At 40.1% G+C, this 26891-nt stretch overlaps 1 protein-coding gene across 9 annotated transcripts in view; it reads left to right on the top strand.

The window, feature by feature from the left end:
- LOC122989911 (ecto-NOX disulfide-thiol exchanger 2-like) overlaps positions 1–26891 on the top strand; it is a 196242-nt gene that overhangs the window by 114534 nt on the left and 54817 nt on the right. For 3 of the 9 annotated variants that reach the window (XM_044362944.1, XM_044362945.1, XM_044362947.1), the window contains exons 3-4: positions 1837–1968; positions 21784–21951. In XM_044362944.1, the coding sequence (XP_044218879.1) occupies positions 1837–1968; positions 21784–21951 (300 nt within the window). The other 6 variants (XM_044362948.1, XM_044362949.1, XM_044362951.1 and 3 more) reach the window with 6 other exon arrangements.

Consider the following 26891-nt stretch of genomic DNA (forward strand, 5'->3'; position numbering starts at 1 on the left):
GTCGAAACCTATTTACAAAGTGCAGCGCTAGCACAGTCCTAATCATGACGATTACGTAAACATGAATAGTCTGAAATAGTGTGAAATTCTTATGCTTTAAATCGCATAATTACACTTATGTTTAACAGTCATATATGCAGTTATGTGGAAAACATCCAGCTGTTTAGTTTATAAACATTCACCAGCATATTTGTAGAGAAACAGCACAAGAAGCTTCTTGGTGTTGGTCTGTCAGCAGGATAACACATTTCTTAGCCATGTTTGTTGGTACGGTATAGTACATGCACAAGCAAATGTGAACAGGAACTCCATACACACATATTGTGAGCACAAGTAAACCAGGCACTGGAAATAAAGCTTTTTCCTGGTCCAGTGCTGTTCGGCGGTAGTTTGTATTATCACAGTTAAACATAGTGTCATGGAAGAGTAGGGCAGGCTTGTTGCTCAGCCAGCAGCCGCTGCCACTCAGTAATTTACAGGTCTGCCAGCGAGAGCTCAACCAGCAAGAGTTGTAAGAGTATTTAGAGCTGTGAAATTAACTCCAGATCGGGAGAATGAAGCGCCAGTGGATGTAAGATGTGTTCCTGTTGACTTTACTGCAGGGTTTTTCTTTTTGTTATTTTTTTCTGTGGGGATCTGAATATGTTTGCTTTGCAGTGAAAGACTTATGACTTGGCAGAGAAACATGAGCCTGAGGTTTTGTGTGGCAGCCGATATGTGAATCTGTAGTGGTAGGTAAGAGAATTTTCAGTGTTTATTCTCAGAAAAATAATATGAGGATTTTCACTTTGCTTTGAGGTAATGTTATAGATGTACTGCTTTGTGTCTTGAACTTTGGTCAGGGGCCATGTTTGTCCTTTAAGTTGGCTCTTCAGAGCCAACTTAGGAGTAAAAAAGTCCTTTGCTGCGTGTGAAGAATAAGACACATTAATCAAGTGGGGGTAAGCACAACATTAAATGACCACATGTAAGATCATAGCAGGAATAGCCAGTCAAAGACAAGGATTTAACCTACACCTGCCCCATTGTTCATTCTTTTAAAAAATCTGTCCGAGTGTAATCATAGATTTTTAAAAAGTTTTTTTTTTTTTAAATACTTTATGTCTTAATTAGCAATTGACAATTTAAATAATTAATCTAATACTCTAATACATAATATATACAGCACATAGGCCTGATATAATAGGAAATTGGCTGAATTGGAGACCAAAAGAAAAACAAACTGGAGATGTAAGTACCACATTTATGCATGAGGATGAGTGATGGCAGAAAGAAAGAAAAAGTGGTGTAACATCCTATCAAATGTTCATCAAATTCAAATGATAGGCCTAAACTACCTCATTCTGGTTTATACATATTATTATACATATACAGCTAACATATTTGTTCATTATAACCAATGATATTTTGTACAATCACTCCAGAACATGTCTCAGAAGGTGTGTACTCACCTCTGTCTCTGTACTGCAACCAAGAGATCTCCGGAGCTCTACTGAATCCGAAAGCATAAGAAATTGAATTAATATATTAGCTTTTATTCTTAAATTTGTAAATATGAAGGATTTTTACTTTTTTCCTTGGCTCCTCGTTCCTTTTTCTTGTGACAAAACACAGAATTGAAATTAGGTTGGAAATCACAAAGCACTCATGTCAATAAGAAGATTTTGTCATAAAAGGAAGCCGGAGATCTGTGAGACAGAAATTCTGTTTTTGACCTTGTACCCTACTTTACTCATCTAAATCAATTCACATCTTTTTGTAGTATTTTAATTGAAATAGTCAAAAGAGAATTTTAATCTCACTCCCTTATCTCTCTTTTTGTGTGTCTTTCTCCAGACAGCAACCATAACCTGACCATGGACTCTAACTCCATGATGTTCCCCATGTCAGACCCCAACGCCTGGGCAACAGCCATGAGCAACCTCGGGATGGCTCCATTAAGCATGACCGGACAGCAACTCATGCCAGGTACCACAGAAAACCTGCTACAGTACATGCTGCCGAACAGACCACAAGGTGCCACAGTAATGTGTTGTGTTGTAAACTGAATATATTGATGTGGGAATTTATATCTCACAGCCCATAAGAAACCTAAATTTATTAGATTTATGTTGACACTCCAGTGTGATAGCAACATTTTCAAACTTTGTTGCTGATGTAATATAATTTTGCTTTCTGTGTGGTTAGGAGATGTCCTGTAAGTAAGATATAGCGGCCTACATGTTTAGAGGTGGGAGCAAAAGCAGCCTAAAGGTTAGAGAATATTTTTTTGGTTGTTGGCTTGAATTCACAGACTGGCTGGAAAAATCTGTGTAGGTGGACAGATGAGTAACATTGTTCCTCCCCCTCTGCTGCCCTCTAAGTACCCTTGAGCAAGTCGGTGAGCATCAGTTGTACTCATAGCGCTGGGCAGCTCCCAATGCGTCAGTGTTTGAATGTCTGGAGCCTACCCTCCTCTGCATCCACTCTCCCAGGCAGTTATAATTAAGGATGTGCTGTTAACTCATTTACTTCCTTAAGTAAAGGTTTTAAAATGGCAAATGTGCCCTTAGGATGATTTTGTGTATATATGTGTGTGTGTGTTTTCATACCTGTGTGGGCATGTGGGGGCTGGAAGTCATCCTTGTCTGAGTGTACAAAATCCAGCTGGAGCTCAGAGTGTTTACAGTGAATGAGGTAACCCCTTAAAGGAGTTTCCCTGCTGTTCCACTGAAGAGCTAGTAATCCTCATCCAGCCCCCGTAGTGTTGAGTAAGTTCATCATAAGCACATTCAGTTTTGGTGTAGATAAAAAAAATAAAATAAAAATTTTGGGGAAATATGCTTATTTGCCTTTTTATAGAGTTAGAAGAGAAAATTGATACCACTATCATATCCGTATGTCAAATGTAACGGTATGGCCAGCAGCTGGTTAGCTAAGCTTAGCATAAAAGCTAACAGCTAGTCTCCCTCGGTCCATAGGTAACAAAATCCAACTACAAGGAAGTCTAAAGCTCTCTACAGGACTTCCTTGTTGCCTGGCACGGTGATGACAAGACTACAGGATGTTATTGCTCCTGGCAAAGAAATAATCCCACACATATCCATCTGGTAAACCACAAATTGTTGTTTTTACTCTTCATTTTTTTGTAGGGATCAAAAAACAAGTCAATAGGGAACTTTAGAGGTGCTGCTATTTTGTTATTGTTGGACAGAGTCAGGCAAGCTGTTTCTCCTAGTTTCCTGTCTTAATGCTAAGCTAAGCTAGCTAGCTGCTGGGTAGAGCTTCATATTTAATGGACAGATATGAAAGTGGTATCAAAATTTCAACTAGTTCTCAGCAAGAAAGTGAATAAGTGCATTTCCCAAAGTGTTGAACTATTCCTTTAAAGAGACTTATTAGAGGGCTCACTGTGTATTCATAGAATAGTGTTGTGATGTATAAGTAGCGTCCTGCTTTGGTCAGGTCACATCAGGTCAGCAGCTGAAAATGTGCCAGCTTGTGGTACGTGTGTGTTGGTATATCAAATGCGGCAAGTTTACAACAAAGGGGTTTAGGAGAAGATACTGTTTGTGTATGCTGATCCCTTATGTATAACCTAGCTTGCTTGAAGTCGAGATATGAAAACACATCAACATCCCTATAATCCCTCTCAGGCCTGGTTTCTTAAACTCAGGTTCACAACCTCCAACTGAGGCATGAGCAGACTTCTTTTGTTGAAGAGTGTGACTCAGCCTCTGTATGCTATGCCCTGAGAACACAAATGCCACAGTTACAGTGCAACAATACACATACATTCAACCATAAAAGAAATAATTTATACAAAAACCATAAACTTCAGTGCACAAGACAGCAGTTTATACTCCTCTCCGTAAATGCCACTGCTCACACCAAGAGGATGCAAACATAAAGGGCTCATATTGAAATAAGATTACAGTTCCCATGTTTATTAACATATTGTATGCTATTACTTATTACTTAAGCTTTTTTCATTGAGATGACTCAATTTAAGGCTGTATGCACTGTATTTTACAGGCAGTTTAAGATGAAGCACAGGCAATGCATCACATCTGAATGGGATGTTTATTGGTACAATACACTTGAAAAGTACTGAATTCTCTCTAATGAGGCATTTTTTCAGCTGTTAATTTAGAGGGGCTGTTATTGTCTGCCAGTCAGGGATAGTATTGTGACTGCTCTGCCTGTGAGAAATTATTCTTCAAATTGGCTTGTTGAATACCCTTTTAACTAATCTACATTCATTTGCAAAGTGTCACAAGGAGTGTTACGTGCATTCTGGGCCATATTTTTTAAAGGAAAATCATTAAACCGGAATAATAAGGGATTTTGAATATACTAAAAGCTCACCTCTCAGAATGACAATTGTTAAACTTTGTCAACTTTATACTGTACTCCATATATACATGTGTCACTATACACAGAGTCAATAATGCCCACAGGACAAGAGTAGCAGAGTTCACTCCACAGTATGTATCCTCACTCCTCTGGACAATTTGGACCACAGGTTAAAGCTAAATTTATACTTTCCACGTAGCTTAGAGGGTTTACGAGGGTCCACATGATTAAATTTTTTCATCTGCCTGTGTCTGCCAGAGTTTGTGCAGACATCTTGTGTATATTCATGTGCAGCCCAGAATTTATGACTGTGCCGACAAACGTGTGAAAATGTCCTCTTGTGCAAACATTCAATATGATATAAACGAACCGCATGCAATACGCTGTTCACCCTGCTGTCAGTGTCCTGGCAGTATATCAGGGTTTAAAGAAGGTTCAAGAATGCCCACACTGAAGGCTTTGTGCAAATTACAGTATATTATATCATTAATGATCGAGATGATCATTAATGATATAATAACTAATATTTGTGACTCTTTTTACACCGGAATTAGTATGATATTGAATTAGTTTCACACTTTAAAGGGGACTAGTGCAGCACCTGTTCGGAACAGGCCGATCTCTCAATATCTAGAGAGAACAGAGCCCATCCCCTAAACCCCTCACATGCATCTGTAGACACTACAATTTACGGATGTTCCCCAAACGCCTCGCATGCCGACCAAAAATCCTTATTTATCTTATTTTTATTTCACTTTTTTCATCATTCTTTACTAAAAATGGAAACTTCTCAAACACATCTGTACATGTTTGAGCTTGAATATGATCTGAAACATGTAAGTGGACATCATGAACAGCCCACGGAACAACCTTAGTAACAAAGGCTATGGAACGGACAGCCATTTATGGGCCTGTGCGAACAATCTGATATCATCACAAGGAGTAAATGGAGTGTTCAGAGCAAGCTGAAATCTGGGCAAGTTTTAGACCTTTGATCATGTTTAACATAGACATCCAACATCGTAAAAAATAGCAGAAAGTCATAAAAAGCATGATATGTCCCCTGTAAGTTAATCCACTTTGACTGTGTCACTTATCTGCCAGTTATATTTTCACAAGACGTCTGTATGTGTCTCTTCTGTGTGTCTGGACTACATTTGGATCTACATAATATTGTAATATTTTTGGTGTCATATAATAGAGAAACATGTGAGGTCAAATGTGAAAAGAAAAGCTGAACTCTACCCGAGTCTCATATGAACACACCTTAAACAGTTACTGCACTCTAATATACACACGCACTGTAATCGTGCACATTACAGCAGCTCAGCACCAACAGTTGATTAGAGGTTAGCTCTTTTCTGATTCACTAACAAAAAGCTGAAGCTTTGACTTTATAATGATAAGCTAACCTGGCATTACCTGGCATCACATAATGAATTATGGATAATAGATTATGGCAGCTTCCTGCCAAAGAATCAAGTAAGGTAGATTCAGTCATCATCTTTCACCATAAGATGTTCTCATGTTGTAGTTAATGAGGGTAAAGGTTATGAAACAACTCTGTTCAAAGAGGCTTGTCACCTTGATGTTTTTTTTAACAATATGTGCCTCATGAGCTTAATTATGTAACCAATCAGAGAGCTGTGACATTGAGATATCCTTAAATAAGCACACACCGTCTCCCTCAGACAAATCAGGTTCAGCCAACACAGACTTCAACATTACTTTAAGAAAGATAGGATGAATATTTTATAACCAAGAGCTTTAAGATTAATGAAGCATTAAGGCATGAGTTCATCTGTTTATTATTTTCCAATGTCATTACAACCTCAGAGAGAGAGCACTTACTGTTAAGTATTCTGCATTGATAACATGACATTCAGCCTTAACAATTCCACTTTCCACTTATAACTTTAGGTTCAGCTCTGTAGTCTCACCCTCCATCTATGATTAGTCTTTTCTCTCTCCTTTTCCTTATTTGAGGTGCTTTTCCTCATCATCGTAGCAACAGAGCATATGTTTTTCACTCATGTGTTCACATATGTGCATACAAGTGTCTGTTAGTCCATATTGATGATGAATGCATATGCAAGTTGCTGCCCCTCACTACCATACCTTGTTTATTGAATTTCATTTGTGGTATTTACTGCTCTCAGGCTCAGAACAGCCCCCGCCAGCTCTCCTTTCAAGAGTATCATAAACATTACCAACAGAGTGGGGAGCTGTCCGGCATGATGGAGATGGAGGGAAATGCTCTTGCCCACGCGTTGAGAGAGAGAGAGCGGTGTGTAGGGGGACTAGATCTGTGTGGCAAACAATGGATAAGGCCTTAGTTGTGGTAATATATCTTCATTAAAGTCATTTTGCTGAAGTAGTTTCTGAAGGGTGGCGCAGAGAGGACGGAAGGCAGGAGCAAAAAATAGAGGGGGAGGAGAGTCAGGTGAAGAGGACAGCTGCGTCTCCCCTCACTGATCATCTGGAAAAGCAGCTGGTGCTTCCCTACTTTTGCCTCTTCCTTCCACCTCTCTCCTTCCCTATTTCCCCCCTCCCTTTCTCCCTGCCTCGCCAGCCCAAATTACCTAACATCTTCATTAATGTCTCATTAAAGCTGAGTCAGCCACTGTAATCCACAGCCACATTAGAGTACATGCTGTTCATTTGGATTTTAGAGAGTTGAGAGCTTTCACAGGTTTAGTTTGCACTCTGTTGCACTAAAAAAACAGAACATGTGATTAACTGGGCTCTGTGGCAAACTGAGTAAATATCAATTTAGATAGTTAACATAATAAAACCTACAGTATCTCACTTATAATCCTTAAAATCTAAAGTCTAGATCATGTGTCGTTTTTCAGTAGAGGGGACTTTAAATCAGTGTGGTACTATTGTCTCAGTGGAGCAGACAGACAGACACTTTGTCAGACAGGATGAAACTATTCTGTTTGAAGTACGCCTACCAGCTCATTTATTTAACTCTACTCTTACCATCTCAGTATGTCTCTCACTTTAACCATTTATGAGGAGGAAATCTCGGGTCAGTCAAAGTTGACTGCTGCAGTCAACTTGCAGCAGTCTGAGTTATGACTGTGAGTCCCCACTCCCTGTTCTGCCTGCACTTAAGCAAGCAGCTGAAAGCAGGCCTCCTAGCAGTAAACCTGACCTTTGCTGAACTTCATCCATAATCCATTGGTTCAGTAGACTCTGGCGAGAGATGTGTGGTCATATTTTCAGTCTGTTAGCTCTGAACCTTGTGAGCCACTCTGAACATACTCAACACTTGCAAAACCATGCCTGCCCCCAAACCCCCCCCCCCCCCCCCCCCCCAACACACACAAGGAGGAGAGCATAACTTTACACAAGTTATAAAAAATGCATAGACACGCAGTCACATGCTATGATGTGCTGTGTTTGTCACCATTTTTGCTTGAGCCTTTGAACTAATCCTGGTGGATTTACTGTTGACTCCTCATCATAGCTAAAGGAAATCTGCTGTGCTTGTATTTCCCTCTAAACCAAAGTACAGACATGTCCCTATATGCAGTTTTTTGTTTGTTTTTAAGAGAGCTGATCCAAAAGGGAGCCATGGACAGCCCCGGCCCAACAACCTGGTCTGAATAGACCCAAGAATAAATTCAACCGGACCCAAAGTGGAGACCCAACTAGAGAACACCAATTACCAATAAGGGTAGGGGAAAAAATCCATTCTAAGATACATCCCAATGCGGACATGGACGATTCTGCCTCAATCCATGAATGTCAAAAGTTGATTTTGTAAATGTTAGTTAATAACATGATATTGACAGAACGAGAAGGCGAAACTAAACTGCAGCACCTGGACAGTCTACAGCGGGCACACGCTGGAGTTCATCCTCACAAAAGGCACTCATTTTGTTATTCTCATACAGGCAGGAGACTGTAAGATGCTTCCATATTAATTAATTCATTAATTCATAAATGCAGTTAACTTTTAAGGCTATGGCCCATTTATCTTATCTGCCAGTTATGTTTCATATTGTATTTCTGTAGACTAAGGACTAGGGATGTGCTGAGAGCCCAGTATTTGTATTTGTATCTATAGATCTCCAGTTTTTGTTTTTATTATGCTTTTAATATTAGGATATTAAAGTGTTAAAATAAGTGTTTATGAATAAACTATCTTACAAAGGAGGTCCCCACAACGGGTCTCGAGCTCCAGTCTCCCAGATCATAGACGACTGCGCTGACTACTGAACTAAACAGAGTGCATCACCAATACACAGACAGACCTCTACTTATTTATACACCCATAACACAGAGACAGCGCAGTGTGTAATGTGTAAAGAAGAACTTCAAAGGTGATTATTGCTTTACACTTTTCATTTATTGCCTATTTTTTTACAACTTAGCTTTGTGGAAAGGAGGTCCGTAGCTCAGCTTTATCTTTGGGGAACACCCCCAACTCCGGGTGTGACGTCCAAACGAGGAAATGTGCGTCATGTAGCAGGTGGATGTGACTCCCCTCATTGAGACCTGCAGATAGAGGTATAAGCAGAACACAGGAGAGAGACTAGAGATAGTTACGTAACCAACCTGCGTATTGGTATTTGACATGGTTTTTGTTTCCCAAAAACAAATGATTTTTAAAATATTTGTATGAAATAAATATTCATAAAAAAAACCACTATTTGTGCTTTGCCAAATAACATATTTGTATTTGGGCAGACCCTTACTGAGGACACCAGTGAATGGTTCGGCACACGGTGTACTGGAGCAAGAGATTGGATGGAAGTATTATTTCTTTTTGTATTATCAGGTTTTATTTTATATTTGCAAAACTTTCCCAGAACCCAGGAAGGCATTTATACTGTGTGACATCCCAATGTAAAATCTGTGGGCCAAGTGAGACTACGCCAGCTGGAAAACCCCAGTGTGCATGTGCAGGGGGTCACACAACCCAGAGGCAAACCCGGAAGCTAAGAGACCTTTTTGGCTCATGTGCCTGGCGAGCAAGAGTCCAGTATCCAGGTAATACATTTATGAAGTTGTCCGACCCTAAGAGGTGTTACCAAGCTAAAAGAAGAGTCAGTAAGACGTCAGTCAAGCACAGTTTGTACACGCTTCAGAAGAGCTGTAATCAAGCAAAATATTAACACTTCTGTAGGGTCTTTAAACCAAGCACCTCCACTGACAAGACTTTAGAGATGCTGCTTGCTGTCTGTGAAATTATTTGCTCTTTATACCACAATGTGTCATTTTCTACTTGTACACATATACATATACACATATGACAGCTTTGGAGTTGTCTAGAAGGCATCTTTGACGGACACTGGCCAACCATTTCCTCCTGCTTTCCAGTGTTGATTGTAATCCAGGCTAAACAAGAGCTGGACCTACTTCTGTAGTGAACAGACAGATATTAAATTGATATCAATAATCTCATCTTACTGATGATAAAAAACAAAATCTTTTTTTCCCAGAATCTCACAGTATTCCTTTAAGTCCCTGTATTTCATCCTCTGTGATTTAATCAGTGCTGTCCAAACAGCTGCACCAACAGCCTGTGAAGCATTTTGTCAATTCTGCTATTGGATAAGCGCTATGCTATGAAAGTATTACCGGTATGGACAGACTGAATATAGAATTCCTTCAGCAAATGTGTCATCACTCTGTCAGCATGAAATAATGCATAATTTAATTTTATTTTGCGTTATCTGCCATCAGTGTGACAGCAGGAGGCAGCACATGATCAGCTCTATCTATCTGTCTGTCATCACATCAGTGATCTGGATTTGATAACACTCGGAGAAATATTACAACTCAACACTGTGCTCATTTTTATCGATTTGGATAACAACTTAAGGTCAAAGCAAAGCAACATATTTATCACCGGCTGGTCCACAAAGGGACAAAAACATCAATATCTAAGATGTTTTTATCTTTTTGTTCATAGTCCTGTGACATCTGCCTAAATGCAACTGATTAAACAGCTGGCTCAACTGGTGTTTATTAGCTGTTTTTTTGTTTGTTTGTTTGTTTGTTTTTAGCTCCTCTACCTGCTCTTGATGATGATTTTACTGTAAAACCGAAACTAAATATGCCTCAGTTCTTTTTTGGTCAGTAAGACTGATTTTAAAGATCATTTTGCTTTATTTTTGAGGGGTAATATATTTAGTTTCGACATTTTATTTTGCATACTTAATTAATATACCATGGGATTATAATTAACCCTAACCCCAACCATAAGACAGCCAGAGGTCTACACAGCCATGTTAGCTGCTCTGTGTGGCTGCACCTAGACACAGAGATGCTCTGAACTAAAAGGTAAACTTGTACTCAGTTTGAGTTGTGTTGACCATAAAGATAAGAAGTCTATTGATCTCTACATGATGGATATCTTTATGGTTGGGGTTGGTGAATAGAGGTTGTGTATAGTGGTGCAGTGTTATTATTGGGATATTGAATGGAGGTTGTTATATCACTGAGTCATACACCCACACTGTGATGACAGCAGAATACTGTGGAATAGCCAGAAGAATGGTTCTCCTCCATCTTTCCCCTCTATGTCAAATATGATTACATCCATCTCTCTTTTTCAGTGTTTCTCTACATCTCTCTCTCTCTCTCTCTCTCTCTCTCTCTCTCTCTCTCTCTGTGACCTTACAACCTTACAAGCTACCACTTATTATCACAGACACACAGACACTCTTATCTCTAAATCTGGCAGGATTTATTCACTCTGGCAGCTATGTCTAAGACACTTCATCTCAGGGATATAATTTAGCTTTTTTAAAGAGTTTTCAAGAGACTTTGGGACTCATAACTCACATTCTCCTCCAAAGAAAGATTAAGGCATTTTTTTTCACTTTTTGTGTGGTCCTGATTACATCCTTGTATCCCTCTGTCCTCTGGTCAACCTAGCCAGCAATTTCTTGTCTGAACAGACCAAAAAGCTAGAAGTAATATCTGCTGCTAATTTCTAACTGCAGATACTACAGTAGAGACAAAGATGGAGACTGAGGAGCCACAGGAGAGAAGAAGACAAAAAGGAGGGAGCCCATTTTCATAAACTGCCACTGAAACGGAAAACAGTAGCCTACTGCTGTGCTGGCTAGTGGCACTAAAGAGAGAGAACCCTCCAATGGGCACTCACCCTTTTGCTCCATCTGTTTTCAATTTCACTGTCTATAATGTGTGCTCTATCAACTGCCCAACATACTCTGACAATAGCAGCACAGAGGCATTGAATGCATCTTTCACTCCACACAGCAGCATTCATGCACACCTGTTGCCCCCCTTCCATCCCAGCACACAGTTCGACACAGACTCCAGTACACATGTTCCTAAGCCTAAAGATTTCCATAGCATCTCTGCAGCACAGGATTTATCTGATGGGAGCTTGACTATACAATTCAGCAGCCAAAATGACAGAAATGAAATTCAATTTGAGGTGGCAAGGTGACCAAAATGGACCACAGCCATTATAAACATCTGGGCCTGAAAGTATTCACCTAAAACTCCTGTTATTCCACACTATACATCATTTGATTCCTCAGCCAGAGAAGGTCATCACAGCTGATGCCCCACATTTTCTCCACATGACTCCACATTTTCCAAAGTAGTCAGTCATGCTCACACTTCAGACACTCCAGACTTTAAACTCCAAACGTTTGATAATCCCTAGATATTATCCCCAATTCCATTATCTTCCTCACCATCATCTTGTTACTTCTTGCAATGCATGCAATGAAGTTTTTAGCATGTGGGATAGCTAGCTTTTCACTTGGCCCAACTGCTGACAAGGTGTCACACATGTCTAGTGGCAAATTTTTTAAAAATATCATAGCCATCACAAACCAACGAAAGGCACAATAATTTACTTTGGAACAATATCTTACTTTTCAACCCAAAGTGTTGATCATCTGACCCTCCATCCAGGAAACTGCTGGGGACCTGACTTGTTTTTGATGTTTTTTTTACCACCCCCTAATTGACTCACAACTAAATAAGCATTTTTGATTGGCTGATGTCAGCTCTACTTGTTCACTACTGCAATGGTTTTATTCTGGACCAACATGACCATAACACTAATAAATCAACAATATGAACCAGTAGTAGTGGCAGTAGCCCAAATAATATATTTATGCATATATCAATTTTTCAGTGTTTCAGTCTAGTCTAGCTTTTGCCTTTTACTGAATATATATTAAAAAACAACTGATGGCAAGAAAGCAACAGCAGAAGATCACTTCACTCACAATTTCCAAACTACCCTGCCTTTCAAAGATCCTCAAATCTTTAGTCAATAACCAGATGAAATATTATTTAACCAAATATTCTATTCTTATCAATCTGGATTTAGCACATAGCACAATCACTGCTGCTGCCTTTGTCTTTAATGATATTGTGTCCACTGTAGACAAAAAGGTGCATTGTGCAGCACTTTTTGTTGACCACAGAAAGAGCTGCACTCATAAATAGACTAGATAGATAGATATTGGCATGGGCTCAAACACTTTGAGATGGTTTATCAACTACCTCTCAGACAGACAGACAGCAGTGTATAAAAGTGGATGAAGTTAAATCAGAGTTTCTTCCTTACTAAGGGCATTCCCCAGGGTTCCATCTTAGGTCCGGTATGATTCATTATCTATATTAATAACATTGCCATGTCCCTTAATACATGTAATTTACATTTTTATGCAGGTTCAGCAAACTCTATCCAGTCAGCCATTGATAATCTGCAACTCTCATTTAATACCCTACAGTATGCCCTTCTTAACCTTAAACTTGTTTTAAATGCAGATACAACAAAGTTTATGTTTTTCTCGAGAGCTATGGAAACAGACATTAATCCTCAGATCTGCAATTTAAATGGATTAAAAAAGTTCCTCATTATAAATACTTAGTATTGATAATAAATTTACTTTTAAAACCCCCAGACAACTTAAGTCTCAAATTAGAGATGCAACTTGTTTTTTTGTTTGTTTGTTTGTTTGTTTTTTGTGTAGGAACAGATCCTGTCTTCCATTGTGTAGTAGGAAAAGGATTGTGGAAGCTTTCTCTCTGTATTGGATTATGGCGATGTTATTTATAGACATGCTCCTATCTCTAATCTTAAACATCTGGATTTGTCTGTCACTCAACTCTTAGGTGTATTACTGACAACTCACATGGCATCCATCATCGTGTCATGTATCAGAAGGTAGGCTGGCCCTCCCTGTCTGTCAGATGAGATCAACACTTTTATCTCTTCATTTATGAAGGACTACTTGAAATATTTTAAGCACAGAGTAGTCCCCTAGTTTATGCCAGGTTTCACTGCGATTGGGGTCCTGAGGGACGCAGATCTTGGGGGAGCGGGCGTTTTTAACTTTGCTGCGGGTGGGAGCAGGTGTTCAAAAAATAAACTGGGGGTCCTGGGATTTAGCTAAAACTAACCAGAAGGATGGAGTCGACAAATGTCGAAAGTTGAAAAGAAGATCAAAGCAGGTCATTACAATACAAAAGTAAAGCAAGGCAAGTCTGACATTTGGATAAATTGGACAAAATAAAACAACCTCAGCAAAACAAACAACCACAACCAACAACACATGTTCTAAAATAATAAATAAAATGAATAAATACAATGTAATTTTGCCCTACAATAGGTGTAGGCCAACTTATTGCACTAGAACAACTCTAATTATTGCACTAGTATGAATGTAATCATGCACTAGAACATAATTTGGCTATGTTATTACTGACAGGTATGCATCTCTTTATTAACACTACACAATAAAATAACGTGTTTTCCCTGCGGGACGAGAGAAGACACTAAATCAATGGAACTCTAATGTGCGGGCATGAATAGTCAGAATGTTTGTGGGTGTGGGTGGGAGTAGACATGCACATTGCGGGAGCGGGCGAGTGTGTGATGCTAGGTTTATGCTCACTGCAGTGTCTCCAGCATGAGGGTGTGCATGCCAAAAATAACGTCATTGTGTCTTTCACATTGAGCATGAAGGCTCTGCAAGATGTTGCAGCACTTGGTCATGCAGCTCTGAATTGTTGTAACTAGGTACGTGCTGCGCACGGACATGCAAAAGTAGCTGAAATGTATTTCCCCATTGATAGCACACATCAGCCTCACAATCACCTATATACCCCATCGAGACATCTCTCAGCATGTAAGGGATGGACAGACCATCTCCTCTTGCATTGCTTTTGTAGTTTTAATAGCCATAAGCAGAAAAATTTTTCCTCAGCAACGACAAGCTCTAGGGCAGTGCGTGTAACCATGTTGGATAATGACATTCTTCGCTGTTTGGACGCCCCCTGTCATTTCACAGAATACTGCAACAAACAATGCATTTACACTTCTGTGCATGCTCGTAGCTTGTGCCAGTGTCACAGTGTCTCGCGTAAGTATAAACAAAGCTTAAAACACCTTCTAGGAGCAGGTGATAATGGTCAGAAATCCAGAGGGAGCAGGATTAAGAAAACAGTCCCACACAAGGCTCTAGCACAAGCCCCCATGGATGTAACTATGAGGTCTGTTTCTTAAAATCACAGACTTTTGGCAGCAGGTTAAAAACCCCTTGTTGGGTGTAATTAGGAAGCTGCGTAAACTCCGTAGCTGTGTGGCGACTCAGGACATCATAATTAAAGCAGTTGCATAATCTGGGCAGAATGGTGTTGATAACAGCCACAGTCACACAGTGGAGATCATTTCAGGAAACATGAGGAAAGCTCCAGTTGAAGAAAAACCCCAGTCACTACAATACATCAGTGACAGGGCAGCTCTGGCTGATGTCCGCACTGATAGAGAGTGCAGGGGGGCTGGACAGAGCTTTGTGGCACACCTGAGCTGGCAGGCTGGAGGAAAAGACAGCCACTATCCCTTGGAGAAAAGGGATCCAGGTAGCAAGCACTTTACAATAAATAATCCAAAAATCCACAAATCCCAGTAGAAAAGGTAGGAAGCACTTTGCATTGAATAATCCAAAATCCATAAATCCCAGTAGAAAAGATAGACGGTACTTTAGTTAATCCAAAGTCCACCAGTTCAACAGAACGTGTTCAAACGAGTGATCCAAACATGCAGACAGAAAACAGACAACTGCAGGAAGGCCACCTTAATCACATGAGGAGTGAAGTTGACAGTCAATTGTCTATTAAGCAAAGAGGAGCGGCAGCCGGTGTGTGTCAGCGTTCCCTTGTAATGCAGAGTAGCCTCTCTCCCACCGCAACACAAGTAGCAAAACAAATCTTGTACTTTTTTATTATATTCTTGGTTTCTTTTGTTTTCCTTTGCAGCCCATTCACAGGTATCCCCATTGTAATTGGTTATGCTCTATCAGTAATAGGCTGGTTTTACAGCTTTGTTTATTTTGCCTTTTAACTTGGCCTTGAATTAATTTCCACAAAACATTAAAAAGGCATTGAAAGGCTTTTAATTTGCCTCTCTGAAGGCTGCAGATAGCTTACCTCTTTATATTGTCAAGTGCTGTTCATTATTTCCCCGCTAACTTTCGGGGCAAAACACTGACCCTTTATACTAAAGTACAGGATATATAGATTCTGGTCAGGAAATCCAATGCTCGCTTGCCCTAATCCATTGTGAGGTCGAAGGCCAGAATCAGCTGGAAATGGAGTGCCTTGTTTTCAGTGCTGGTATCTGTAGATCCTGGTGCTGCAGTCACAGGACAGACTTTTTATTTACTGCAAAATGGCAATTACATTGACTTACTGTGCCTCAGGACAACAAGGGCATTTATGATAGGCTCTCCTCATAGAAATAGATGTTTCTGTTACAAGCAATAATGGCATTGATTGGCCTGTTTGGATTCTGATTGTGTTATTGGATGGCGGCCATAAGGCAGATATGTGAAGGAATTTACCCTCTCTCTCTTTTTCGCTCTGTTTCTCCCAGCCAGTCAGTCACACACACACACACACAAACACACACATGAACGCTACTCACACACACACCACAGGCAGTATTTTTCCACACAAACACACGAGTGGAATCCACTCAGTTCTCAGTATTTTTGAATGAACAAAACAGCTCACAGGAGGAGGAGAGTCTCCCACAGCTCTCTCCGCTGTGTTTGCTTGGCACACACCAGTTGTACATGAGCACACAAACAGACGCAAACGCACATACATTCTCATACTCTGTGATCTGATCTACTACAGCGATAAGCGAGAGACTGACTGAACTTAATGTTCCTTATGGTGAAGTCAAGGAAGATTAAATGCGAGGAAGAATGAACAGTGTAAACAGTAATGACAGAAATTGCAGTTCATAAAAGGTTGACAGCTATTGCAGGATTATTACAGAACAAATGTATTATAGTCACGTCTGTCACGATATAGGAGATTTTAAATAAAGAATTCCTGATGGTTAATACAGATTGATGGATTTTAGAGAGATATCTGGTCGAGGTAAGAAGAGAAATGGATGAAATGCAGATGGGGGACAGTTGGCAGAGTGAGAGAAAGGCCAAGTTCCAGGAGGCTTGCCTGTCTGTTCATCGGAAAATATTACCCATATTACCCAGCATGCTTCACAGCAGCTGCCCATGTCCCTCCGACCGCCACCCATCGCTGACTCTGCTGAGAGGGAACATTTACTCTGGAAATCACAGTTTGAGGAAGAAGAAGGGGAGGAGAGGTTGTGTTAGGGTGAAAAGGGGGAGTACGACATTGATAGCCAGGAGCTTATTGTAGTCAGATTCATATTTTCTAAATTTAATTTCATGTCTATGCTGCTCATATGCAGGCAGACTGAAATGTAGTTACATTCAACAAACCTCCAGGAAAGGTTTTACACTGAAAATAAAGGAGCAAGATGAGGGTGTGCTGTGCTGTATGTCTAAACGCTTTGGAACTGTAATGAAGGAACACACAGAGAGATAGATAATAAAAAGAAGCCGGAGCTGAACAGTGAGCGAGAGAAAAAGAGATCAGAGATAAACAGACAAAGAGAGACAACTAAAGATTTCACCATGTTTCTCTCTTGATCGTGATCAACTTGTCAACTTTTGTCTGAGAGCGAGTGAGTAAGAGTCAAACCTCAACTGCGATGTCTGGAGGCTGTTGCATTCGACTGAGACTACTGTGTGCGTGGCAAAATCTGTATCTCTGTGTCTTCTATTATGGATTTTGATTGTGTGATTCGACAGTGTGATTGCTGATTGTTGAAAGAAGCCCTGGCTGTTCGATTCTGATGGACTTAAACCAAAACATGACATTTAGCTTGATGCTCCACAGCAGCTCTGCTTGAAATGTGTCAACAAGAAATCACTGTGTTTGATTCTATCTGCAGAAGCAAGACCAACCAATCCATCAAAATATGCCCAGAAATCCAATCTGCCTCACTACTACGAAAATATTTAACTGTGTTAAAATTCATTTGGACCCAATTTTACTATTAATACTACCGAGTCTTGTTTCAGTTATGTTTGTAATTACCATCAGGAAACTTTTGCATATTTTTTATTGGATTAAGGGGTTAATTAAAATCTGTTATAAATTTTAAAACAATATGCAAATCAAAATTGAAATGCACATGGACTTAACTTGAGGTGAGTCAGCCGTGCTCCTAATCAGATTAGTTTTATTCTAAATGCAAACCTAATTTGCCCTCAGTCAATATCTAAGTTGTGAACACAACAAAAGAAATAAGCTGCATTTCTTACTGCATTTTTGCACATGTAAAGGAATATCAGCTCTGAGTTAGATAGGATTACTGTAGCAAAACAGATGAACAAAGTAACGATACAGAAATATGCAAGCACACAGGGAAACACATACACACAGAGTAACTCGGCCCTGAGCAGTCAGATCATGTCTGGTGGAGGTACTGTCTGGCCCGGGTTCAGAGTGCTATAAGCAGGTGAAGCCTGGATGTAACCCTGGGGACAACTTCCTGTCTGATCTCGATGTTTCCTTGGATCAGATAGAGCCTTATTTAATACTTTGCACAAAAAGTACAAAAAGGTAACACAGGAGCAAGCACACTGACACAAACAGGGATCACATTTTGCCACACAGCCAGAAAAAATACATAAATGATTACCTGTATGTATGATGTGTGATTTGTATTCTGTTGTACAGATTAATGTGTACATCTACACAACAGGCTATCATGATTTGCTTTTAAATGCTGCTCATACAGTATCTCAAAATTTCAGACAACTGTTCATATCCATTCAGTGTGTAACCCATATCCCCCAGAGGTATGAACTGTCAGTGATGTTGAAAAGTCATGCGTGTACAAAGTAACAATAACGTCCATGTCTATTTTCTTCCTCTCCCACTTGGTTTGAACACATTTCTGTTACAGAAGGTGCCTTTGAGTTCTGACTGAACTGAAGCTATTCTTTGACTTTCTTCCTATTGTTGTGTCTCTGTCTTTATAGATACTTCCTACGGTGTAACAGTATCAGGTGAATTATTGTCACATCCATTAGCACATATTAAGGAGCCAGACTGGAAGTAAAAAAGAGGCCATCATTATACACAGAGCAACACAGGAAAACAGCATGGTAGGCTATATAACTCTTGTCTCCAAATTACCTAACAGATTTAAATTAAAATAGAGAAGGGTAGTGGAAAAGGTGGACAAACAGACTCAGCACAGCCCAATGCGTACCGTTTCGTCCTCCTCATTCCTACCCGCTGCTTCGATGTTCTCAGCCTAAGTGCTGAATGCTGGCAAAGTTGGCTAAACTACTCTTGAAGCAGACGCTGGCACTGCTTTCTCTACTGCTGTATGCCACTTCGGCTGACAGAGCTGTCAGCAGGCTCACAGAAGAGGTGGAACTATGGTGCAAGGGGTAAACGCACGCAGAGGGCTGATGTGATCTGAATGAGAAAGGATCAACCAGACCACATCTGGAGGCTGGCTTGCATCGTGATCAGACTGCATGACCACATTCTTTAAGAAAAGAGTAACCCTATCACAAAGTTGTCCACCAGCCACACCAAACTAATTTGCACATTGAGATTGGATCACAATGTTGGCAGATTAGAGATAACTATAACGCTTATTAGTACCAGGTGTAAATGTAAAGGCCCATAGATAGGATTACATTATCCAGATAATGTATCCAGATACAGATCACATGTTCATACCATGTGTTAAATTGGGGTCTTTATCTCTGTGACTGTGTGCAAATGTTTTTACAGTATAGATGATGATCAATAATGTAAAACATGAAACCTAAAATGTACGACTTTACATGCATAATGTTATAGGAGCTTATTGTCGGGCGGATGCTTTGCAGGTGCTCTGGCCTGTAGTGTCATTCATCATCATCATCATCACCATCATCATCATCATCATTTTATTTATTTAAAACCTCGGAAAAGATATTGAGGGAGCACCCTCATTTTTAATGGCGCTAAGGTACAAACATACAATTAATGCAGACACAACTAAAATCAAATAGCAATAAAAGAAGAATACATGACTATATCAATTAAAAACAAAGTCAAATTAACAATGATAAAAAGTAAATGTGTAGGAATTGACAATGAGACAAATAAATAAAACAATAAGAACAATAAGAACAATTAAAAACATTAAAAGCAATGACAGTTACAGTCAGTAAAATTAGCGATTAAACCATGGACTTTTACAGTGTACAGTACAGTGTATAGTAATTGGGCAGAGGATACAAATAATGTAGTATAATGTAGTAATTTTTGTAATTCTAGATGAGGAGTATTGATGGAAAAAACAGATTTGTCCCAAAGTGGTACAGGAGGTCACGGTGACCTAGGTGCTAAGACCTAAAACTGGTGACGTGGAGCTGACTTGGAAAAACTGTATTTGCATACTGTTCATTTCTTTTCTTCATGTCATAGTTACCTTATGTTGCAGGCTAATGCTCTTGAAAGCACAGACTCATTCAAAAAGCCACTGAATTATTTGTCCTTGTGTTGATGAAACACTATTATAAAATATGAAAGGTGGCTGCCGAGCAAATTCAAACCCAGAAATAAGAAAACATGAATATTGTGAAAAGCATACATGGCTATTCAGCAGTCAGCTCTTGTTTTCCTATTGCAACAAATACAGATAAAAATACAATTAGTGACATCTGTGAACACCCCAGACAGATACAGAGATACAGTTTTAATGGAAAACTGTACATCCTGGTATGCTGGAGTGATAATTGGATTGGATTTTATGGCTCTGTTTCTGTTTTGCTGCTTCCCTCCTGCATTACTTATCTCTTCCCCTCCGTGTGATCCATCTTCCTCTCCTCCACCTCACCAGAAGAAGTCATTCATCCCTCTGGCAACCTAGCAGTGTTTTCATTATCACCTGCCTCCTCTTCCTCTGTCACCTGGCTAAAGACGGATGTAGAGGTCATCAACAGGAGACAGAGAAAGCCAGGTTGAACCACCTCAGTATCACAGTTCTTCATCTTTATGGTGTTTAGTTCAGCAGCATCATGTCACTGATAACTTTTTCAGTCCCTCCCACTACGCCATTACTGCATGATAGCACATCAAAATAGATTTTTTTTTTTTCTCAGTTGACTTCACACAAAAAACCCCCCTCAATGTTAGTCCTCTTGAGCGTACATTGCATCAGTGTTTTGTTGCGCATTCATTTCAGTTTTGTCTCAGCCAAGTTTTCATCACTCATGGGGCTGGAGACTTGGCGTACTCATTGAATACACACACACACATATGCACACAATGGCATCCTTTCTCTGCTGCTGTCTCCTGCAGGTGCAGTGGAGATGGCAATGTATTTCCATTTCAAAAAAAGCTGAGAATGTGTGTGTATGAGTATGATTGTGTGTGTGTTTGTGTGCGCCCAGGTGCAGTCTCAATCAGACTATAGCTGCTGTGTTTTGTTGAAATTTCTTTGTAATGTTACAGGTCGTCATTCAAAGACAAAAGAGGAAGGGAGGGGGAGACACAGAAGCAAGAGAGAGAGTGTGTGTGTGGGTGTGTGTGTGTGTGTGTGTGTGAGTGTGTGTGTGTGTGTGTGTGTGTGTGTGTGTGTGTGTGTGTGAAAGAGAGAGAGAGTGACAGAGAGAAACAGAGAGAGTGACTGAGAGTTTTCAAGAAAGAACGACAGACACCAGGAGAGAGAGAGAGAGAGAGAGAGAGAGAGAGAAAGACAGAAACTGAGTAAAAATGATTTTAGCATTCATGATTTTCGTTAGATGATTTATTCATGAGATGCTGATATTTTCAGTTATTTATAAACCACTTGTGTGTCACCATTGTTGACAGAAGTGCGGCTCTGTCTTCAGGGACAAAGTACACGATGTAAAATGGAACATGAAACAGCAGGCATGTGCTCAAACAACGCCATGGTAAAGGTTAGGTCTGACTGAATAGCAGTTAGGAAATAGACACAGATTTCTTAAATATGTGTGCACTGTGTGTCAACGCTCGCCCGGCAGCTGCTGTGTCACTTGCTATGTATTCTCATCTGTGTTTCTCTCCTGACTCCAGATTTTGACCCCAATCTCGGGCTGATGACTGGCATTTCCACCATAAATCCCATGATTCCCGGCCTGGGCCTGGTGCCCCCACCCTTCTCCCAGGACCTGCCAGTTGTCAAGGAGATCATCCACTGCAAGAGCTGCACACTGTTTCCTCCCAACCCCAGTAAGTCTCATAGTAAGTTATCACCGCTGTTGTAACACTGCTGTATAAGCATCACAAGTGCAACACTGCAATATGACCCATCTTCAGCAAGCCCGGTGCATGTTTTATTTATCGATGCAGTAGTGTGCGTTATCTATGACGTATCTCTGTTCTAGTCCTCACACTTGGGCTTGTGATAGGCACCTATGCAGCAGTCGGTGAGAGTATTCCTCCCTAATGTCACCTTCAATACCTCTTAGTACCTGTATCCAGCAGAGCATAGCTGATTTGCATTCAAGTTTCATCAGGAAGGGAAGGGAGGAATTAAAGGAGGCGTGAGGGTGTATGTATGCATGCGAGCGTGCATTGTGTGATGTCTGTGAATGTATAATTGGAGAAGTGACCTCTGTGAACACATAACGCTGTGCTGCTGTCTTCAATATGCCAGGCCAAAGAGGTGATGGACTCTGTCCTCCTCTCTCAGCTCACCCTTATCGCTTTATCTGTTCTTAATCTCTCCTCACCTGCTCGCTCTACTGTACAATGTACGTATATACAGGATGTCTCTCTCTCGCTCTATCATATACTGCATCTCCTCTTCTCCCAACTCTCATTTAAGGGGTCAAATCCAGTTAATTACCTGAACACCTCTGTGTCTTCCAGCTACTAGCTGCAGTTCAAAAGGTCTCTGTCAGGCTGTCTGTTACATACGTATACATACAAACACACACTCTCTTGTGCACACACGCACACCTGGACAAACACAGGTGCTGTGTGCACCAGACCCTGTCACTCCAGATCCTAATATTGTGTTTGTGCATCAGGTTCTGAAATGAATAGGGGCAACAATATCCTTAAATATTCAAAAAAAAAAAAGCGATGCTAAATTAAGGGTGAAGAAGCAAAAGTCTTTACCCTCATAATAAACAGTAGGCTGTTCTTTTAAGCATTTCACAGAGTTCACACTTTTTGTTCAATCTTCATTATTATTTATGGCCACTATATGCTGTGGGCCACTATAGGTGATTCATGGTAATTGGGTTATTCTTTCCATTGTGTTCTTTCTGAATGAATAAAAAGAGAATTTGTCTTTGTATTGGAGAACCTGAACCAAGAGAAATTGTTGGCAGCACATGTTGACCATAGTAATAGAAGGTCAACTTAAGTTAAACAGCCAATATCATATAAAGCTCAGCAATAGAGGAGTTGAGAGAGTGAACGGAGAGGGGAACACTGCACCTCTCCCATAAAGTCCAGTAGTGGATTCTGGGATTGGTCCCACAGGGGCCATTGTTTCTGTGACAAGAAGTCTGGCCCCCTTTTTCTGCCTCCATAGAATTCGACACAAATGTATTATTTCATTTTTCAATACATTTTCCCTTGCAAATGATCTAAATAGGGCTGGGTGATATGACAGTATTGTGAGATGATGCTTCTATACCATTTATACTGAACTGATTTCTCTGGTTGTATGGGGTCATTGTGGTAATGCTGCGAAGCCATTATCTGGACTGCTTTATGGGAATATGGGATTTACAGTAAATAATTCCCTTGTTTGTCAGGTATTTCATTCACTGAATTAACCAAAAATAGATATTTCCATCTGGTAATAAGGCAGAAATTATTTCTGAATAGAATTTCCAGTTACCACATCAAGATATATAAATAAAGGCTTAAAATAACATCTGGAAAATAAAACCTTTCCTAGTGAGCATGATTTGAGCTCACACTTCTCCTTCACTCTTGCATTCTGTAAATAATTAAACATGATTCAAGTATTCACTCCCTCTGGGAGGAACTTTCTCCCTGCTGTTCAAGAAAACTTGTCTGTCTGAGGTCTTTTTCAAGGCAGCCTCACATGTCAGGTTAAGAACACAGAAGTTTCAACCCAGACTGTAGTGAGCACTCCTCACTACAACCAGTGGGTGTCTGCCTTTGATACCAAGTGTGTTTGAGTTGAGTGTTCACCTGTAGTATAAAGACAGAAAAATGTATCACACGTCATAAATTAGTACATTTTTTCCTTGAACTTTTAGACATTCACACAAGCTTCACAAGTGATCAGACATGGATGAAAAACATGTACCTTATACAGAGTTCATTGTAATCCTGGGGCTGAATGAGGTGTCAGCCTGTTAACTGCTCAACGTTACAACACTAGCACTTGTCAAAAACACTCATTGTATGACCTAAGGTCTTTCCCAGTGTGAGCACTATCATATTTTCATTCCTTTTTGTTTTCGAGCAGAGTTAGCCATGTCCTTAAATCCTTCAGACTGCTGTTAGTAAATTCTTGCATTCAAGCCTTCACTTCACCCTCAGAGTCGGCGATTGTGCAGATGACAAAGGGCAACAGCCAAGAAGCTAAAGATAGATTAAGCAGAGATTCAGATGCAGCTCAGTGGATACGGTTAAGGTTAAGGCCACTCATACTAAAAATTTAAGCACTCATGCTACTTGTAAAGCACTTTGGATAAAAGCATCCACCCAATGGCGTGTTAAGATATAATGTGTCGCACCTATTGAGTACACCGAGCCGCTTGAACGAAGCCTCTAGCTTTAACCTTTCCTTCTATCTTATCTACAACAGTTTCTTCATGTCTTTATGTTATTTCCTGCCACAGTTACTCGCCCACCCACTTTTTCTCTCATACCACCTGTCTCTTTCTCCTCATTTCCTTTTCTTCATGCCACCTTTAAGGCAAGGTCGGAAAGTTAGTCTTCAGAGGAAGCCAATTTACTCCCAACATGAAAGAGTTGCACTTTTTTTTCCCTCGTTTTGAAAGTTGCCTTCTACAATAGAAGAAGAGGGCGTCAAAACTGTCCTTTGAAACCAATAAGGAGACATTTCTCAGAAGCGGACAAAAAGAAAAAAGGGAAAATGCGATCTAAATAACTGTATTTCAGGGCAGAAATTTAATGGAGCAATTTATTTAAACAGATGGGAAGACATTCTCCCAGAACCAAGCAGAGCGATTGAGGAGATGTTCTTTTTTTTTTCTCACTGGTAGGGTTTCCACTGTAATTGAAGCCTCTGGGGTTCGTCTAAGGGGGTCACAGCATGATAAAGCTCCTCCACAGGGGACAACGCGGGGGGTCACAATAGCAGCTGACAAGCATCTTTCTCTACATTTATTTTTAAAAAGGAGTGTCATAAGGTGTTTGTACAGGTTGCATGTGAGAGAATAAAAAAATGCGAGAAAATGAAAGATGAGGACAGAAATGTTGCTTTATAACATAGTGCGCTGTGTACAAAGTTAGAGGATGATTGTGAGTCAGTGCTCTATTTCCTCAGGTATTTGTGTCCGGCAGGCGATAGCAGTGAGTGTGTGTGTGTGACGGGGATAGAGGGCAGCAGGTTACATATGGTGGCTATCACAGGAAGCAGGACCCCCAGCTACACCACCCCGGATACAACATGCAGCTTCTTCCTCATTGACCTTTAACTTAACAGCACTGCAGCTCTCACTCTCTATCAGGCTCTTTGTCTTTCTCTCTGTTTCTCCTTCATTTTTTGACATTTATGAGTACTTTTTTGTAGCTTTCATTATCATTTTTATTCTTTTTTCTCTCTTTAAAACTACATATAATACTATATAATATTTTGCTTGGTAATTGCTTGGTTTTTTGGGTTTTTTTTTTTACACAGATACTCAACATTGTTAACACCCTACCACACTACAGAGAGAAACAATTATACTACAATAATGAAAAATAGTTTATTTGTCATTACAGTAACACCTGGTAATATTTGTATAATAGTTTCAGAGTAAATGGCATGTATTCAATAAGCAGCTTGACCAGTAGCATCAATTTTCATTCAGATTTGTTTCTTCTGTCAACACAGACAAAGTTCAGATCTGATTCAACTTTGTCTCCCATCTTCTTTTCTTTTTCTGTCAATCCATGACTCCCATACACACAGACAAAAATCCATTTTTGTCTCTGGCCCTTTAATGCTGAAGACCTACATTTCATTCATTGCTTCAGGGAATTACTCTGTGAGTATCTTTAATGGTCATCACTTCCTCAGGCTTTCCTTTTCCTACATTTTTTCATAGATGTCAGCCTTGTCTGTCTGTAATTACCCTCAAGTAAAAGACCAAAGATGCCCTCCAGAACTCTACGTGCCTACATTTCTAAAAAGTCCCCATTATAGATTTCATCATCTCTTCAAAGCCAAACATTTGAAAAAGTCACATCACTTGTGTGTCTAGAAAAGAAATGTTGTTTTTTAAAGGCAGGCTTTTATGAAGCAAAGGTGTCAGCTAAATGTCAGATTGTTTCTTTGTTGTCCTTTTATATTGTCCTCCTTGCTCATCAGACCATCTCTGTCAGAAATTGTAATTTAATGCTGAATTGTGCAATAAGCTGCAGCATGTTTTAGCTGACTGCAAAGTAACGGCAAACTATCACCTTGGTTCTGTTCCAGAGTTGGTATGTGTGTGTCTGTGTGTGTGTGCTCTGGCTTTGGGTATGCGAGTAAAGAGAACAGCCTGTGAGTATGTGCATGTTCCAGTTTTAATGCCATCATGATCTCCAAGGTCGGGGGACGAAGGCATTTGGGCCACGTGCCAGAGCAAGCTGTGACATGAGGAGGACAAAGCAATAAAGTACCTTTGATGTGTTTTACCATAACTTTGCTACAGGCTCTCCAGCACTAAAGCTACGGGACTAGATAATAGCTCCTCTTGGGCCCATAATTTAAAAGTTCATGCCCAAACTTTTGAGTACAGAATGGAAAATATACTGTGTTTTTTTTTTCTAATTCAGGAAATGATTGATGGAAAGCCCTATGATTTAGGCCACAGCTTTATAGCCAAGGGAAAAATGATTTTAGCCACTCAAACATGTACATGAATGAGTCCTACATTTCAGGTGTACACCAGTACTTTTCACATTTCTGCTGGGTCCGCTTTGCTCTGTCAGCAAATGTCACTTTACTCTTAAGAAGGTATGTGGACACTTACCTT

This window comes from Thunnus albacares, chromosome 10 (assembly GCF_914725855.1).
Source record: "Thunnus albacares chromosome 10, fThuAlb1.1, whole genome shotgun sequence".
Classification (NCBI taxonomy): Eukaryota; Metazoa; Chordata; class Actinopteri; order Scombriformes; family Scombridae; genus Thunnus; species Thunnus albacares.